General features: G+C 40.9%; 1 protein-coding gene across 3 annotated transcripts in view; it reads left to right on the top strand.

The window, feature by feature from the left end:
- Positions 1–19,094, top strand: part of Pinx1 (PIN2 (TERF1) interacting telomerase inhibitor 1) — a 72,741-nt gene that overhangs the window by 14,446 nt on the left and 39,201 nt on the right. For all 3 annotated transcript variants that reach the window (XM_020185454.2, XM_020185453.2, XM_074055273.1), the window contains 2 exons: positions 3,465–3,557; positions 9,598–9,674. In XM_020185454.2, coding sequence (XP_020041043.1) covers positions 3,465–3,557; positions 9,598–9,674 — 170 coding nt within the window. The remainder of the gene's footprint in view (positions 1–3,464; positions 3,558–9,597; positions 9,675–19,094) is intronic.

Raw genomic sequence — 19,094 nt, 5'->3', positions numbered from 1 at the left:
GACCATGCAGAGGCACTTCCTCTCCAGCCTCACTGCTACTCCAGGACTGGAAAAGCCCTCACAAGATGCCTTTTAGAGACCAGAGAACTAATTGATTATTTTATTGCCATGTCATCTTCTGTAAATACACTATCTTTAGACAAGTGAATTTTTGGTTACAGTCATGCCATACTTGCATTAAAGCTGAAAGGTAGATCACACAATAACCTAGTAACATGTTTTTCTGCTGTAAAACCACTTAATAATTCACACCATTTCCCTTTTAACTAAACAGACATTTTGTGCTGTCTCTTTGGAGAGTCTTGCAATGATTCTAGGAAAAAAACCCACCTTTTTCCTTGTGGGAAAAATCAGTATATGCTTTAAAATTTCACTTTTAAAAATTATTCTATCTCAGAGCCTATCACACTCAAGTTAGCATTTTGGTAAACTTATGTCATAGTTTAGCTTACTTTTTTTTTTTTTTGGCAGTACTGGGGCTTGAACTCAGGGCCTCAAGTTTGCTACTTGAGCCATTCTGCCAGCCCTGGACTTACAATTTAGGAAATGCTTGTTAGCTCTTATCTGATATTTTATCACTGTGATTTTAAATACTTTGGGAAGTAAAGTGGGATGCTGCAGACCTGTTACATGCAAAGGGATAGTTCAGAGCCAGCAGCTTCAATTTTTTTTTTCTCACATCACTTAAAAAAATTTTGAAGAAAGTGTGTCCTATCATACATTTTTAGTTTGACGCCCAGGATCTTTTTTAAATTATAGGTACATAGTTGCAAAGAATATAATTTCTGGCCTTTTAGGGAAATACTGGTATTTTAAAATAAAACCATTACATCACTCTTGAATGAATATTGGCATTTAAAAATGAAAACGTTGGGTCACTCCTAAATGTCTGCAGTGGCTGCTAAATGCCACAGCAGTGAGGACATACTTCTTCAGTCTTCCAAAGCACTGTGAATTTCATAGTTCCTTTTTCTCTCTGAAATAGTATTTCTATCTCCTATACCCCATAGTAGTTTATGTTAATATATTTTTATTATTGATTTTTCATTTTTGTCTTTTGAGACAGAGTCTTACTGTGTAGCCCATGTGGCCTCCAAATGTCTGAGCCTCCTACCTCAGCTTCCAGAGTGCTGAGTTTAGAGGTGTGTGCCATCATGCCTGGCCTTAAACTCTTTTTAATTGGTGACCACATGCAAATTTCTTTGCCACAAGACAAATATACATAAAAAATTTTTCTCTAGTGATCCCAACACTTACAAAATTTCTTTTGGATTAAGTTGCCATTAGTGGATTGTAATTTGTACAACCAGCAAATATAAATTTTGATAACTACTTATTAAAGAAAACAGTAAAATCTGTGACAGTGTGTCCCTTAATGAGATAAGTTGGTAGTGGTGGGTTGGAGAACTGGTTTAGCTGCTTCAGTTATAACACACACGCCCCTGACCCCAGTATTTGTCTTAATCCTCATTGATCCTGACATGAGGAGAATCGTGCCTCTCTTGTAAAGAGGAAGGAGGGTACGTGGGAGAGGAGAGGAGAGGACAGCCAGGTGGGTGCATCCCTAAGGTTTAGAGCAGTTGTAGAGAGAGTACATGTGGACACTCAGGGAGAAATCGGTCCCCTAGGCTCCACCAAGGCTCAGGTATTCTTACACAGGGACTCGGTGTGACTTCCACAGGGCCTTGAGGTGACTGTTACTCAAGTGTGAAAGCAGCTGTGTTAGAGAGACAGTGTGGTGGTTCAGGGTGTGCACTCAGCAGTGTCTGCTTTACTCAGTGTCCTGTGTGAGTTTAATGATCACAGCAGCTCCCTTATGGGCTGATAGAATGAATGGGTAGAGAGGTCTTAGTCCAGCATCATGCTGTCTAAGCCCTCACTGACAGTAGCTACTGCTAACTTCCTAGATGACTTATGTTTGAACCAGCAATATTGAAAATGTTTTGTGCCATATGAAGTGTTTGGCCACAAAAAGAGGAGAAATTTTCCCAGTGGGACTGAAAAATAATCCTGAAGTGTGCCTGGGAAGTAGCTGCAGAAGCGAATGCTTTAGCTCATCTAACCCCTGGTGGGACTGCCTGGAAACTTAAAGCACCTGTCCCCACAGTTCTCAACCTACTATGTAATTCACACTTTACTTTTGAAATGAGTACCAAGCTCCTGGGAGGGATCACACATACTTCGTGTGCCTAGTGGTCAGTGCCTGTGCTCCAGTATGAAGGTGAAAGTGTTTGTGTTTCCCTTTCTTGGCCTCACATCTAAATGTTCTTAAACTCCAGAAAACTAGTGTCTTCTACCTAGGGTGTTCTTTTTCTGGGTCTTCTATCTGAACTTGACAAATCATGGAAGGCAGCTAGTTAGTTAATATCCCCTAATTGACTAGCCCCAGATGGACTTGCTCTGATAATTCAGGCAAGGAATTCACAAAGAAATAACCACATGAATTATTTTTTGTTGTTCTCCCCTCATAGGCAGTCCTCCTGGGAAAAGCCATATTTGGACCAGTGCCTCTCCTTGCTCTTGGAGCATCTATTTCTTGAGAATTGTTTAACCTTTTCTCATTTTTAAAAATAATTATAGACTTAACAATAATTATTAAGTACAAAATAGTATAAAAATTCCTGAAAAGCCTTTCCCCAGCTTCCCCTTGTGGCATGTTACATTGCGGTTGCACATCTGAAGCAGGAAATGGACCTTAGTGTTCCTGTTGACTAGACTACAAAACTTTTTACTTTTGCCATTTTTTTAGCCTCCTTCCTGTATGTGCAGATGTATTGTAAGTAGATTTATGTAGCCATCACATCAACCCAATCAGATAGAGTTAACTGTTTCATCATTACTAAAGAGCTGGCCCATGCTGACTGACTTTGTATTTGCACCCACCTTCCATACTTCCAACTCTTAGCACCCCATTTTCATCCCTGTTGCTTGGAAACCAGAAATCTGTTCTCCATCTATAGTCTTGTCATATCCAGAAGGTTATGTAAATGGAATCATTTAGTATGTGACCTTTTTTGCTAAGCAAATGCTCTAAAGTCCTTTCAGATGTGGCATGTGTCTCTAGCTTGGTCCTCTTCATTGTAGAGAAATAAATGATTTTCCTGTCTGAAGCTGTGCAAGAGTGAGCTCAGCCATTCATTTCCTCATTAAAAGGCTCTTGCCTTTTTTTCTTGCTCATCCTCATTAGTTTTTTACTATTATGAGTAAGGGTAATAATGAGTATTCATGTATTAATGTTTGTATGAGAACAATTTTCATTTCGCTTCCTCAAGGATTTTATAAATGTCTAGATGGTAACCTTGCCTTATTAGTTTTACAAACTAAAAAAAAAAATTGATGTGAATTTAATAATAAATGATGGTGCTCCTAAAATTCTTATTTGAGTAAGACCTTTCTTTATAAGAGAATAGTCAAGAATGAATTACATAGAGTTTAATGTTTTTCCTCTTTTTTTTTTTTTAAAGACTCCCCAGACAACAAGGAAAAGAAAACATTTAGCCTTGAGGAAAAGTCCAAATTCTCCAAAAACCGGGTTCATTATATGAAATTCACAAAAGGTAAAAGCAAGCATTTCTTTTTTTGCTGTTGAAATCTGTGTGTGCATACTGAGTTAGCTGAATGACTTTTAGTTCTTTGCGGCAGTGACTTTGTGTATGCACTGAGCAAGGAAGTCTGGACAGCCTGCCAGCATTGATCTTGACATCTCCATAGTACTGCAAGTCGCCTGGCAATCTTGGTAAAATGCACACTCAAGTCAGTGGCACTGAGGAAGGGTCTGGGTGAGGTTTCAGGTGGGACGGGTCTGGTGGCAGAGCTGAGAATGGAAGTCAGCATGCTGGTTAGAGGAGAAAGGAATACTGTGGTTGGGTCAGACATGACTGTAATTTGTTGTTCAGCAGTTTTAGCTACATCTTCATATTTTTCAGAGCTGAATGAGACAGTTTAGGGAATTATGCTCTGAGTTGAAATCTCCAGTATGGTACATTGCACTCCCAAGTTGACCCTTGTAATATCCCACACAATTTATCCATCTATGAGTGTTCGTGTAGGCATCCCGTGATCATTGCCAAGGTAGTATTGGAAAACGTGTTTGAGAATTTGGGGGGTAAATTCTGTCTTACCCATCTCAGCCTCCCCAGGCCACTTTCCATCTTCCCAGTACATGTGGTCATTTGTCAATGCAGTTGTCCTCTGTAACCACTATGTGGCGGCCTTGTACTGGTGAGAGACCATCTAACTTGCATTAACTCCCTAGACGTTTTCCCAGAACAGCCACAAAGCCAGTTTATGACATACTATGCTTAAGGTATACTTAGTATGACGATGATTATGCTGTGCTATCTAGTCACCATTTGATTGTTCTTCTCCAGGAGACTGGATGTTGTTTCTACCTTTATATGCACAAAAAGCCTGTCTCTTTGCTGTAGTCTTGTTGGCATGACTGAGGATGCCTTAACTCCCAACACTAGCAGTGGGAGATGGCATTCCCACTACTGTGAACTGTTTGTGGTGTTTCCTGTTTGAGACCAGAACCCCAGTCAGTAGGACTTGGTTAAGTTTAAGTGAGAGGCATTCAGCAGGAGCTGAATAACTTCAGGGTTGTGTACAAGGAGAGATGTTTTGAGTGACTCCTCCATGTCATTCCTTCTGTTCTCTGGCATGCACTTCTTTGTAGTTAGACTATGTGCTTCTGCCCAGGGATTCTCTTCATCAGCAGATTGGGCGTGCAATCGGCTGTAGGACAGAAAATAGACTTTGTTGCCCTCCCTGCCCCCCAGTCTTTCGAGGAGAGGGTAATGACAATTCCTTAATTAGCCCTTTTTTTCAATAGTCCCTATAGAAAAAGTAGAGATACAGCAGACAGGTGTTACTGCAGAACACACGAACGGAGTTAAAAGTGACCTGCAGCTTTTAGATGCATAATAGGCATTCATGCTTCCCTCTCTTAGCAGAGTCTTCTAGTTGTCCTTTCTACCCGTCTCCATGCCTGATTTCATCTGAAGCATTTGCTGAAGCTAGGATAAACCTCACTAATCTGCTTTCATCTATTGGATGCCACAGGATCTGCTTTCTATTTTAGTTAAGCCACTCCCTTGCTTGGTGACCCTGTCAAACTGCTTGGTGCATGTGCCTTTGTTTTTCCTCTTACAGTGGGGTTTGCATATTGACGAGCCTTGTCTAGAGAGAAGGGAGGCATTGCTGTGCAGAGAGAAAAGCTCAACATACATTGTCACAGGTAGAAGAGGAGTTGAGTTGGGAAATGGAGGACATGCAGACTGGGAATGAGGACAAAGGCAGAGAGAAGGAAGCAAAATCCAGGTAGTAAAGGAAATACCATCCATTTTCACCATCCTCAGTGAAAGCTAATTTAAAAGCTCTTACAATTTCCTAAAAGGGCATTTCTTTTGAGTTGGTATTGTCACTGGAGGTGAATGGTAAGCTCTTAGGTTCCCCTAAGGGAGACTGTCTTGGGTTCAAGTAGGCTTGGATTCTGGCCATTGCACATTCTTGAACCATTTCTCTTCTTTCAGACTCAGTTTCCTCTTTTGTGAAACAAGGAAACATTTGTAAGTCACCATTTACAAGTGTAAACTGACTGTTTTATGACTTGTGAGAGATGACCCCTTTTATGGAACCTGGCTTTTCAGTATGGGGATGATAGAGCTTCCTTCTCATGATGATGGGTGATGCTCACATGGTTGACGTGGATGATTCACACCGTGCCTCCACCTGTGGTCAGGAAATGAGAACATGGGACGACGCTGTCCTATATGCCTTGCTGGACAGTGAAGATGAAAACCTTACAACAACTGGTGCTACTACAAAATTTGCTAATATTAAGTAATTATATCGTGTTAATTCTCATACACAACTATTACTTTCTGTAGCCTCAAGTTCATAATTCTAATTTGGAATAATGATTGAATTTGAAGTTACTCTCATCAACATTTGTTTAAAACCTAATTCCACCATGGCTTCATATTTGGTGAGGTCACATTCGCAGAAGGGAAAATCTCAGTATGCAAAATTTTTTTTTTTCTTTTTTTTAGTGATGCTGGGGATTGAACCCAGGGCCTCATGCTTGCTAGGCAAGTACTCTACCACTTGAGCCACACTCCCAGCTTCTTTTGCTTGAGTTATTTTTGAGATAGGCTCTTGTGGTTTTGCGTGGATCAGCCTAGACTACGGTCCTCCTACTTACACCTCCTGAACAGCTGGGGTATCAGGTGTGCACCACCATACGTACCTTCTGTTTGTCTCACTTTTTGCCCTGGCTGGCCTTGAATCACAATCCTCCCAGTTTCTGCCTCCTGAAGGAATTACAGGTGTGAGTCACTGTGCCCAGCTGCAGAACTATTTTTGAAGGTTTTTTAAAAAAAAAAAATCTATACAGTGAGAGGTTGTCAGAGTGTTGTACAATGGCTGGATGAAAAGTTCAACTTCATTGCAATAATTTACACAGATCTCATATCTCTGTGACAGCCTGTGCTGTTTTATATGCATTTTAAACATGGAAGCCACCTACACAACACATGTTCCAGCTGGATGGCAGGTGCATAACAGAGCTAGCTCCTCTCATGGTCTACTCTGGTAGTAAGGAGCCTCATTCTTGCTTCTGCTTCTTTTGGCATTAAATATCAGATAGTGCCATTTGGGGCTTTTTAAAAATGCAGGCTATCTTCTCACTGGCTATTGGGGGTCTCAGCCATTCATCCTAACCCTGATTCTTACAGACTTTCTGGGTTTCTAACTTTCTCTTTTAGTGAAGTTGATTTGCTCTTCTGCCCTACTGTCAGTCCTGTGTATTACATGAAAAAAAATTTTAAATATAATGCTATTTTATTTATTCTTTTTGTTTTCCTTGTGATACTGGGGATTAAACCCAGGACTTTGCATGTGGTAGGCAAGCACTCTGCCACTGGGCTACATTCCCTAGCTTTTATTTATTTTTGATTAAAGTGTGCAAATGAACTTTTAAACAATTGATGCTATCTGCATAAACCTTAGTCCTTTTTTCTAACAAACCTATATTTCTCTGTCCTTGCCCCTTTTTTACTCTGGATAGATAAACTCTACTTTTCTGCACACTTTGAGCCTCGGTTATAATACAGTGCTTTGATTCAATTTATCAGATTTCTGATTTATTGCTTTTGCTGTTAAACTCAGTGTTTGCACATCATAGAGATTCCTCAGTTTTTATGTCCATCTGTTAGTCCACTTGCTTCCTGTGTGGACACATTGGCATGGTACATGTGTCTGTCTATACCAGTACTGCTCTTCCTTCCATTTGCCATTCTGATCTTTGGAAGACCTGGTAACCATGAAAATTAGCAAGTAGTTTTGGTGATCCTAAATACAGTGTTTTTCTGTGAAACTGTCCACTCAGCCTTGTGTGGACTTTGTTACATCAGTTTGGCTACTAAAGAAGAGCCTTTCTTCCCAAGTCTCAAAAAGCTATAGCCGGTTGAAGACTAATCTATAAGATGAACCAAAGCTAGATAAATAACCTATTTTCTATTATATTCAGTTTTTAAAATTGTTTTCTCAAAGATCTAAATTTATTAACAGTATTAAATATGATTTCACCATTGTTCAGAACTGAGACTCATAAACTTTCAAAGTTATTTACTATCTAGAGAGGCCATAATTTTATAATGTTTATAAACCATTAATAATGCTCTCAAAGTTGTTTCCATCTTCCTTTCACATTTTTATCCACCTTTAAGCTCCTTTCTGGTGGTCTTTGACTCTTATTTCTTCTCTGTGTTCTTGTTTTCCAGACCAGATCCAGAGCAAGGCCTGTAACAATCCTGGTTTCTACATTTACTTAAGTGAACTTTACTAGAGGATAGAAATTTCTGATACAAGAACTCACCACCAAAACTTTAGAAACCCTTGCACTTCCATTGGTATAGCTTACTGTTTCTACTGGCTTGTCAGTTTTCCCTTTGCGTTTCAGATTTGCTATTAATCTAGACGGATACATATTTTGACATTGTATTTTATAATTGTGATCTCCCATGTGTCCTCCCCTCCCTGATCCCTTCAGCTTTTCCTTCAGTTGAAGTGCTGTAAAAGAGATCTTAATTTTCACTTCCTTTTAGGGTATCTCTTCTGTTCCAGGGATAGGTTAGAATGAATATCTGATCCCTTTTCTGAAGTAGTAACTGTCACTCTGAATGTGCTTGCAGTAGAAAATGGGTTGTGCTGGTGACAGCTGAGGATAGATCTCAGCACCTGCAGAGAGTTTGTCCACCTCTAGCCACCTGACCAATTGCCTTTCCTGATTTCTGTGCTCCTATTTGTGTTATGCTTAATTCTCTTCTTTAAGTAGGTTTTCCTTGGGTTCTTTTTGTAAAGGCTCTACTTAATTGTCAGTTAGAATGGGGGTGGGAGGCTAGAGTCTGTTTCTGGCTCAGTTAGGAGAGGAGAGAGCAGCAGACAGAGCCACAGCAAAGCCTTCCCTCTGACAGGAGCAAGTTGGACCAACTGTACCATCTAATCTGGTACTGCTGCCTTCTGGGGCCTGCTTTTGTGTGAAGTTAAAGGGTGGTTTGTTTTTTAATTTCATGGAGTCACTGAGCAATATATATCTGAATGCCCCAGTGATTGTCAGTGAACCAGAACCTTCTGGGTCATGACATTACTTTGCCAAGTCAGTTTGCTACAGGAAACCAAGAAGACGCATAAGTCGGTGACAGTGGAACTTGGCTTCCTTCTTGAAACCCAGATCCCTGTGTCTGACCCAGACCGCCCTCCCCCAGAGCTGCAGACTTCATTCACATGGACTGGTTACGTTTTAAAACACACTCACCAAGAAGTTGACAAATGGGAATGGATTTGGCTGGCTGCTCACAGAGTATTACTGAGTAGAAGTAGAAATTCCAAAGAAGTGAATTTTAAATTAGTTGGTTTGTGGCTTTGAAATTAAGTTAGAGTTTAGTTTTTTTAAAAGAATTATAGATCGTTTGGACACTTTTTTTTTGTTTTGTTTTACCAGAACAATTTGATTTCCTGTTCTTATGTCGCCTTTTATTTAAAGATGAAACAGCTGTTACAGTTAAGAACATTTAAAAAAGGAAAGTTTGAATTTATATTTGAACTCATTCTTTTAAATTTTCACTTGCTCAGTCAATAATTATTGAGATTCTTTGTGTCAATAATTGTTAAATGAACGAATGAATGGACATTTAAAAGGTCTAACAGTGTTTTCAATTCCACATTTCATAATCCTAAGTGAGTAGTAGTGTCTCTTCGAAGTGAATGAGATTTTACAAATGCAGAGCCCAGAGGCCCAGAAATTGCGTCTCGAAGGCATACCAGTAGTAGGACCAGCTTTAAAATTTAGTCTTCCTCACAGTCTGTGGGCTCTAAGTTGTTTCTGCAATTAAGAAAAGAATGTCAACAGTTCTAGTTCTAAGACATTTACTTGGTTTTTAAATTTAATTCATTTTATTAATCAAATAGTTATAATCTGTGTTACAAAACTGTTTCTTTTCCACATGCCATCTTCCTGTCGGGAGTTGGATATTTACATTTGCATTCCTTAATTTTGGACAAATGGTTTTATTGACAAGCATCATGTTGGTTTTCTAGGGAAAGATCTGTCATCTCGGAGCAAAACGGACCTCGACTGCATTTTTGGGAAAAGGCAGAGCAAGAAGACCGCTAAGGTATCTGGGCACATGCATTCAGGTGTTCTGTTTTCATGCTATTTGGTTTTTGAGAATGTAGGATTATTTATGTCTATTACTAATGGAACTTCTCAAAGTTATCCCCCAGTAATCATTACTTCCACTTTGAGAGACTTTATACAAAAGCTAAGTGTGATCCTCTTGATAATAGTAGCTGTGTTTTGTAAGGGATCTTTTTATTTCTTTTTGGAGTTACTGGGGTTTGAACTTGGGGCTTCACACTTGACTAGGAAGGCACTCTACCACTTGAGCCATGCCTCCAACTCTTTTTGCCCAGGCTGGCCTGGACTGCAAAACTTCTATTTTAAGCTTCTTGCCATTGCTGGGATGACAGGAGCACACCACCACACGCAGCTGTTGGTTGAGATGGGATCGTGCTATCCTCCCGAGCTCAGCCTCCCAAGTAGCTAGGATTATAGGCATTAGCCTCTAGAGTACAGTTAAAAGGAACCTAAAAAGAATGCACAATGTCTGCTTGTTTTATCTGGCAAGAGGACTAGAATAAACTGGGGAAGAATGCCTATTGCTGACATACTCAAAGGGAAAACGTGTCCTGTCGCTAAGGAGGGGAGGTCACATGCAGAGATTTTAAGTTGTTTGCTTTGCTCAGACTGCATTACTTGTTTGGGATGTGACTTGGGGAGGAAAGATATCCTACATATACTCTAGTTTTGTCTGGTCCATTTTAAGAACCTTTAGATGGTACTAGAGCAACATCCTCAGGGAGGGAGCTCCATGGAGGTTGTCTCCGCTGTAACTGTTTGTTTCAGGACTGGAAGGTAAAAGTCCATCTACTCCCTAGATGTGGCGAACCCATAGTTCATCTTCCTAATCATTAAATTCGGCTGTATAATGCATAGAAGTTTGCACCATTTCTGACTGTAAGAGACAGTCTTGTATGCAGTTTTGATGTCAAAATATTAGAAGTTTTAAACTCTGGATTTCTGAAGACAGTGGAATGAGATAATTAAAATTAGTATTGGGTAAGAATATTTGGGATATGTGGTTGCTACATTTATCACTCAGCTAAATCTGGTGTGTTGTACTGATGCTCCTTTATTGGTTCCTAGCTAAGGCCCTTGGTGACTGTAGGATAAAAAAGACAACTTTCATTTATCTCTGGGTTTTTTTCAGACTGGCAGGAGCCTTTTGTACCAAGTGGTAGGTATTTATTACTTACTATGTGTAAAGACTCTAGTAGAATTATCAACCATGAGAGGTTTAGTTGAAAGATTTCCTTGCTGGTTGGGGCTGGATTCCAGGTCCTCCAGCACTGCCCTCTGCCCTGTCCTTCAGCAGAGAAAGGACAGGAGAAGCTCCCACAGTGTAGCCTGCTGAGACTGGTGGCTGCACCGTTTGTGCTGAGTTGTACGGAAGGCAGCCTGTCCTCAGCAGGGAGGTGTTGAGACATGGGTGTTCTTCACATGAAGCGCTGGAAAAAGCCATAGTCATCAGGCCAGCTCTGTCACACTTCTGCCCCTCTGTGGTTGTCTTGTAACCTGGGCTGGGCCAATCTCCCTTGTTCACCAAGTTCTTCACACCTGGCTCATCCCAACCTTCTCCTCCAAGGCTCTCCTTTGACTGTTTTCAGTGGTGTCCTTGATCTCAGGGAGAACCCAGCTTTCTGGGCCCTTCCCTTTGTGCTCTCACCTTTCTGCCCTAGCAGTCCTCTGTGGTTACCTGCACCTTTGTAGTAGCCCAGCATTCCTCCCTGCCTCTTCCAGCTCTCGCTATAGTACATTCCCAGTGTGCTGGCTCTTCCAGTTCCTTGCTTCTCCCATGACTAGCTCCTTTTGCTGCACACTGGGCCCTGCCTCCCGAGCCCGTGTCAGTGTGAGCTGCTGTTGGGTGGTGTCATCACTTACAGAAATGTTCAAGTGAGAAGCTCGCCTGTGTCTGAGGTGCTTTAACAATTCCATTGTGCTAGCCCATTGAAAATATTTAGTGATGCGGCTTCTAAAGATAAGGTCACATTTGGCTGTGCTTTGTCAAAAATTTCCAGGCACACACAAGTTGGTGTCTGGATTAGTGCTTCCTTTTGATGGCGTGGAGACCCTGCTATTGGCCAGGAGGCCTTCAATCAGATGCTGCTTCTTCTTTGTGGAATTCTCATTGCAAGCTTTAAGCAAATGTCAGTGCCAGGGGCTCACCTAGTCAAGTTAAATCTTGAGTCTTGGGCCAGGTATCAGTATTTTAAGAAGAATGAGAAAATTGTTTAAAGACTTTTTTTTTTTTTTTTTTTGTAAAAGCCTCCCAGCTGATTTGGTAAGGATGCCAGTGTGTGATGAGGGGGGAGGTTTAAGAATGTCAGGCAAAGCCCAACAGCTATGCTGGGATAGCTGCTCCACTGTCCCCAAGCAAGGCTGAGAACTGGTCTTCTAAAACCTTCCCATTAGTTACTCTGGGAGTTTCTGAGCTGCAGATTCCGGCCTGTGTAGTTTTGAGAGCCTGTGTTTCTGAGCAACTCCAGTACTACTGGTCTGCACCCCACACAGGTGGGTGTGTCCTACATGTATGCAGAAAACAGATTCTGTTTAATTCTACATGCAAGACCACAAATCAAAAGCTCTCTAAAGCAGTTACTCTATCTTTGATGTGCATATGGGTTTTCATGGAGGTTTGCTTTTGTATCTTAAGTTTCGAGGACATCTGTACCTTCCCTGAATAAAATGTTGCTAAGAAACCTTATTGTGTTATTTACAACTGCCTGTATAGCCAAGGGCAAGAGGCCCTTGATCAGATTTGTTTGAAAATACTTCTTTTGGTTCCTCCTCTCAGTTGGAAGGAATACTGCTGTTTTTCCTTTCTTGACCCCCATAGCAACATTGGCTTAGACTTGTGTTTGGCAATGCCAAACATTGTATCTAATAAATTCATTGTATCTAATAAGGAAATTGATATGCTATATTCATATGTGACCTCTTCCACATTCCTGAACACTGAACAACTTAAAGAAAGAGACGACTTGTGTTCCCAATTTTGGGTTCCTGCCATGTTCTTGATTCAACGTGTGGCACTTGCAGCAGTTCAATAAATCAAAACCTATTGTACTGCTCTTTTTTGAAAATGCACTAAATTGTTGTGCATTTTAAAAAAATCATCATTTGTATAATGTCAGAGTTGATATTTGAAATACCTTTCCCTTTTCAAATGTTTTGATCAGTAAATATCTCTTTTTATTTTGTTTTTTAAAAGTCCAGTTTGTTAGAAGTCTTTCCCACATCACGGCTCAGGCTGGAACGGTTTTCTGTAGCTGTAACTATTTCCTATTTCTGTAGAAGTTAAAGCATTTGTGTCACTTCCGGGACTGCTCCAATTACTTGTGCTTCCACTTTTTCCAGCCACAGGGCTGCTAGGAGGCTGGTTCCTAGCTGAGTTGGGCTGTTCAGAAGTACTTGCATAAAGAAGGAAGGATCGCTGCAAACCTGTAGATACTCAAAACTTTTAACAGACTAATGTGGGAATGTCTGGCTATAATATCTCATTTCCATCTTTCCTTTCCCACCATCTTTGTGCTACGTGAACTGGAAGGCAGGACTCTGGAGTGGTGTGTCTCTAAATTGGAGCTGTGTGAACCTTCTTACAAAGAAACGCTCCAAAACATTGAATTGAAATGACTTGGGCCTCTTGAGGTCTACAGCAGGTACTTTTCCTGGCCAGGGCCTGCCAGGAATTGTATGTATATAGGAGGTGTGTGTGTGTGTGTGTGTGTGTGTGTGTGTGTGTGTGTGTTCTCACTTGGTTTGCAGGTTGAAGTTGGAGACACTGAAAAACAAATTCCATTAGTTCCAATCTGGTTGAACTTCCTGATATTCCTGTTTTTTTTTCCTCACTCATTTTTTTCCCTCCTCCACCTTCCCAGTTTCCTTCCTCTATCCAGTTTGTTTCCTGATTTGGCCTTATCACTAGAGAAAATACTTCTAAACCATATCAAGGATGGAGAATGTGTTAACCAATAATCTCACTGTGTCTCTCTAAATAACAGGCCTGTGGCATAGGCTCTGGGTAAAGAATTGTCAATTTCTTCACCTCTCTGACCTGACTGAATTAGAGTGTTTCTTATGCTGTCCCAGGATACCCAGTTAATGACTTCTTACACTTCTCCCATTGACTTTTGCTTTTTTAATCAAAGTGTGACATCTTTTTAGTCTGTGTTCCTTTCTCCTCTATTATACAAATTCTCTTTCTGTTCTATTTCTTGCTGATTATTCAGTCTTAAAACTACACCCAAGTAGACCTTTCTCTTTTGTTTGAATAGATTGTATTGTAGACCATTCTTTCTTCTGTTTGGATTCAGTGCCTTAAATATCTCATAGAGAAAATCATTGGAAAAAGAAGAGACCTTTTTTTCAAAATTTAAATTTTTACTTGAAATATCTTTGGATGAAAGGGTGTTATTTCTTTGTTCTGGATTTTCATGCTAACAACCTATATTGATGAACTAGAGTGAATTTCAGAAACGGTTTACAGGAGGTGTCCCCCTCTTCCTACAGCCTCTGTCCTGGCCACCCTGTTCTGCTGCTGAGCTGGGCACCAGCATTCATTCCAACAGTGATTGACTTTCCCAGCACTAAAAAAGATTACTAAAAAGATTACTAAAAAGTAATCTTCCAATGCGGAACCTTTTAGAAATACATTTAACCAGAGCCAGCAATACAAACACCACATGATACACCTGTTCTAAAATTTATTGTTTTCCAGCAGTGATGACTTTAAAATTCTTGTTTACCAGAATCATCAAACAGAGTTAAGATTCAAAATAGTCTCTCTTAAGTTGGGACTTTTGTCCAAAACTTCTGGACCTCTTTCAGGAGAAATTTTGTAAAGACGTATGAAGTCTCATTTTAATCCTGGAAAGATCTGAAGTGGCAGCAGTTAAATGAAAATTAAGTTAGAGGGTAGGACATGTAACCTGACCACAAGTTTAACCTAAGCCAAAATATGTAGCATGTACCTGCCTGACTGCAGGCAGGACTGCCTTGCTTTGGAAGGGTTGTGCCCATGTGAAAGCAACAGGCCTTTTGTTTGTTTTTTGCCTGGAGGCTGTGTTTGACCTATCCTGTCAGGCCTGGGTGCCATATTCTAAAGGAGTGTTCAGAGACACATTCTGAGATGAAGGGTTCTAGAGAGCATGCTGTGACAGAACTGGATGGTTAGCAGATGAGCAGTGAGGAAAAAGGAAGGGAGAGTCTGATGGTCAGGACCTAAAGGAAGACTTCTACTTAGAGAAAGGAAACAGCCTGGGCCAGCTAAAGGATGCACCTTGGGGCTGGTTTCTTACAGGAGCTTTTGTACAGGTAAGTCTGAGCTACAGGCCTCTGGGCTCTTCAGCTCTAGCCCTCTCTGATTCTGGAGTGAGAGATATGAAATCCCATGTGAAATGCTGCCAGTGTCTTGCTGCAGAATCTATTTTCCAAAGGTGACCTCAGTGCCCATTCCACGTGTTCTTCTAGATTGATGTGTAGTCACTTCTTCATAGGGAGGTGGAGTTCTGGTCCGTTCCCCCAACCTGTGCTGGCCTGTGACTTGCTTATAATTCATATAGCCATTAGAGCCTAGCTATAGGGATGCCGTGAAACTTCTGAGGACTTGTGAGCTAGAAAACTTGCTCTTGAAGCCTTAAGGTAAGTAGTCCAGTCATCTTGGGACCCCAAGATGAGGAAGCCCAGTGTCCAAGTAACCCACATGGAGTGTCCAGGACTGCATGAAGAAAGAGGTGCCAGGCCAAGTCTTTCCTTGAACTACTGACCCACGGAAATAGGGTGTGACTGTTTGAAGCCACTCAGTTTTGGGTGATTTATTATGTGGATAACTGTAGTGTCTCTCTGGAGATTGGTCATCCCATAGTTCTGTAACTGTATGTTACTGGTGACCTGGCAGAATCATCTCAACCAATAGAGTGAGGTAATTGTGTCATCTAATAAGATGTTTTATTCCTCACTTTAGAGTGTCATAGGCCTGCATTTGAGTCCATGAGTAGTTTAGAGAATGTGATATGGAGCAAGGGACTTCACTTCTCTGAGCCTCAGCTTCATTTGTAAATGAGGACAGTAAAATGTATAGTGAAGATTAAATGATCAGCTGTGTATAGCTCTTAGCAAGGGGCCGTATGGCATAGTAATTGCCCAGTGCCTTTTAGTTGCTACTACTAAGATCACTGTCATTGTTATAGTTAGTGCAAACGTGCTCAAGTGTTAAGACAGGGAATAGTAACGTCTGCTGAAAGTAATTTAGAAGTGAGGTAGTTTTAAACCGTGTGTGTGCATAATCACATGCTGAACAGTATTCACTACAGATGTAGTGATGGAATTCACCTTTTGTGGCTAAGTTGGCCTGTTCTTACAGCCCTCTGGCAAAGTGGCTTTGGGGTATCCTTTTGCCATTACTTCCATTGTAATGTATTGATTTTTATCTTAATTAATGTTTAAGATAAGTAATGCCTCAGACAATAATCTTCTTTCTAATATTATGTCCTTTACAATTTGGGGTAGAAGTACAGGCATTTATTTAGAGTATGAGGAAACTCCCTGCTTTTAATATGAAAGGAAACTGAGGCAGAATCTCTTTGTCAGCAGCAGAATTTACTGAGCATTGTAGAGGTGATGGTGCTGAATATTACATAGTTTTTTAAATGATCAGTTGCTTTCCCTGCTCTGCCCCCCCAAAAAAATAAAAGCTTTAGGGTTTGTTTATGTAAAGTAAAAGGAATCTAACAACAGTCCCCTGTGATCCCTTAGCTTATGCCTTGTCCCAAGAAAGTCTATTTCTGGCATCACTCTGGAAATTGCTCTAATTCCATTGACATTAGAAAAGGGAAACAGTTTTTGTGTGTGTTCCAGAGGTTAGGTTAGATAAGAAGAAGGTTCTCATTTTAAAGAGGGGACAGACAGGGTTAGATTATCCTGCAGGATCACAGAGAATTGCCCTCTGGAGACATTCACCTGAGAATCAAATGCCATCACAGAACCAGGGCCAGTCCATTAAGCAGGCACTGGACACTGAAGTGCCTAGTTTGCTGAAGTTCACTACATCTTTGGAGGACGGAAACTCAGGCAAGATAGTAATTGTTTACCCAGGAGTCTCTGTGCTAGTGCACTGTTCACTTCCATTAATACTCAATGTCAGGCATAAAGAATATTTCCTTACAGGTCCCATGTGTTTGTTTTCTATTCTTCCATTAGAAGTGTAATTTATTGGTATTTATGTAGTAATGGAAGACAGAAAAAAACCTTAAGGTATAAAATTTTTACTTTTCTATTCGTATTTCTTAAGTATCTACCATGTGTCAAATTATCACTCTTACTTGCTGAAATACAAAGACAATAGGATTTGTCCCTTCAAGGACTTCATAGTCCTCTGCTAGCAGAGGCAGACTGTAAACATCTTGAATGTAATGTACTGACGTCTTTATTAGAGTCAAACACAACCTTTTCTATTGTGTGTTCTCCCCACTACAACTTGAGTGATCTTTTGAAAATGTCATGACTTTGTCTCCAGTCCTCCCAAGTCTCCTTGTCACACTCGGCGAGGGCACATCCTTACAATAGCCTAACGTCTCCCATGATCCCCTCCTCATACACACCCCAGTCCCCCCTCCACACACACAGAGTTATTGCTCATCTATCTCCTGTGCGCTCTGCTGCCATCACAGCCTCCTTGCTGTTATTGCTCCTGCTTCACGTTTAAGTACTTGGGGATTCTGGGTGGAATGGCTCAACCCCTACCTCCTTCACATTTTTGATCAAATGTCACTCCCATGGACTTTCCTTGATTACCCTGTTTGTGATTGAAAAAGCAAAAAACAAACCCCCCTGACACTCTGGTACCCTTCCATGGAGTTGTTTACTGTTTTCTGTCTTCTCTCAGTAGTTGGAACCCCCTGAGGGCAGGACCAAACCTGGCATGGAGGAGGTTCTCAGTAGAGTTCTTGCTGAATTGAATTCAGTTGTCACAGTATGCTTTAAACTATGTGTGAACCCAGACAAGGGAGCCACTAATTCTTCCTTGAGATGTCAGGAAAAGCTATGGAGAAGAATTGACAATTGACAGTTAGTTGAGCCAGGCCTTGAGAGCAGGAGCTCTCTGATGGACAAGGCACAGCAAAGCAGAAGCAACATAAATGACTTATCCTCGTCCTCAGGCTCAAATGCTGGTGGTGTCCCTGTAGTTAAGTGTAGCATTGTAAGCAGCCTGCCTTTGAGATAGCTGGGAATGAAGCAAACAGTGATGTCCTGTCTGCAGGCCTCCAAGATCCCTAAAATTACATCAGTGTTGATGATGGTTGTGATGACAATGATGACAATACTTTGCAGGACAAGTGGATTATGTGTTTGTGATCTCCTCGGACACAGACTGCTAGCTCGTGACTTTTGGCCTTACTGGTAGGCAAGAAAGGTTTTTTATGTTCTTCAGTGTGGGGTCACATAGCAGAGTCCAGCTGTGTTTGGTCCCTCTTGTCGAATGTGATAGGTGGAATACTAAATGAACTGTGTCTTGGATGTATGGATATTCATGTCTGTCCTCCCCCAGCATTCGAACTTCTGCTTCTTTGTGCTTCAGTGTGCAAAGTCATCGAGCTGGAGGAGAAACTTAGGGATTTATGGTGTGTGGGGAAAGTAGTGCTTGACGCAGAGATGCTCGCTGGCCTCTTTGGGTCCATAACACAGGTGAAAAAACTCTAGTGAGTAAGAAGCATTACAGAGCTGCAATCACTATTGAGCCTAGCTCCCATAAAAGGAGGAAGAGCGAGGTATTGACTTTTTGGTGCCTGTTCTATCAGTGGCCTGTTAATCACCAGAGGATAAATTATTGCTTTTCTGAAACAGGAAGGGATACCCACCCCTTGGCTTGAAGGTGTTTGTACCTTTCTTTTACTTGCTTTTTCTCTTCATTGGTAGGGGATCTTTCCTCCAGCCGTTTGTTCCTTGGGGGTTTTGTTAAGGACTGAAGGGAAACTGAAGGGAGCTCTTTTGATTTATCTTCTATCCTTTCCTTTTGGTCACTCCACAGGGCTAAAATAGCCGAGTTGGCTTTAATATGTCGCCATTAGAGACCAAACATTAGCTGAAATAAACCATCATACCTCACAATGAAAAATGTCCCCTGATTGGCTAATTAATCAGTCAAGGAGGAATGACATGGCTCTTGGCTTGAGGGACTCTGCTAGAAAGAAACAGGCTGTTGATAAATGGTTTTCGAACAAATTCATATATCAAGGAAACTTAGTCATTTTTTAACTGCAGTTTGTGTGGCTGCAATTTTTTTTCCAACTTTTTCTTTTCTGCTGCTCTTGCTGTTTAGGCTGTGCTTTTGTGCTGTTGATAGAAAAATATAGGATTTTAGATATGGGAAAATAAGTGCTTTCTACTTATCCATGTCTGCTAGACTGATTGGTTTTGA

The sequence above is a fragment of the Castor canadensis genome, chromosome 14, assembly GCF_047511655.1.
Source record: "Castor canadensis chromosome 14, mCasCan1.hap1v2, whole genome shotgun sequence".
Taxonomy (NCBI): domain Eukaryota; kingdom Metazoa; phylum Chordata; class Mammalia; order Rodentia; family Castoridae; genus Castor; species Castor canadensis.
Note: the sequence above shows the minus strand (reverse complement) of the source record. Positions and strands in the feature narration are given on the sequence as shown.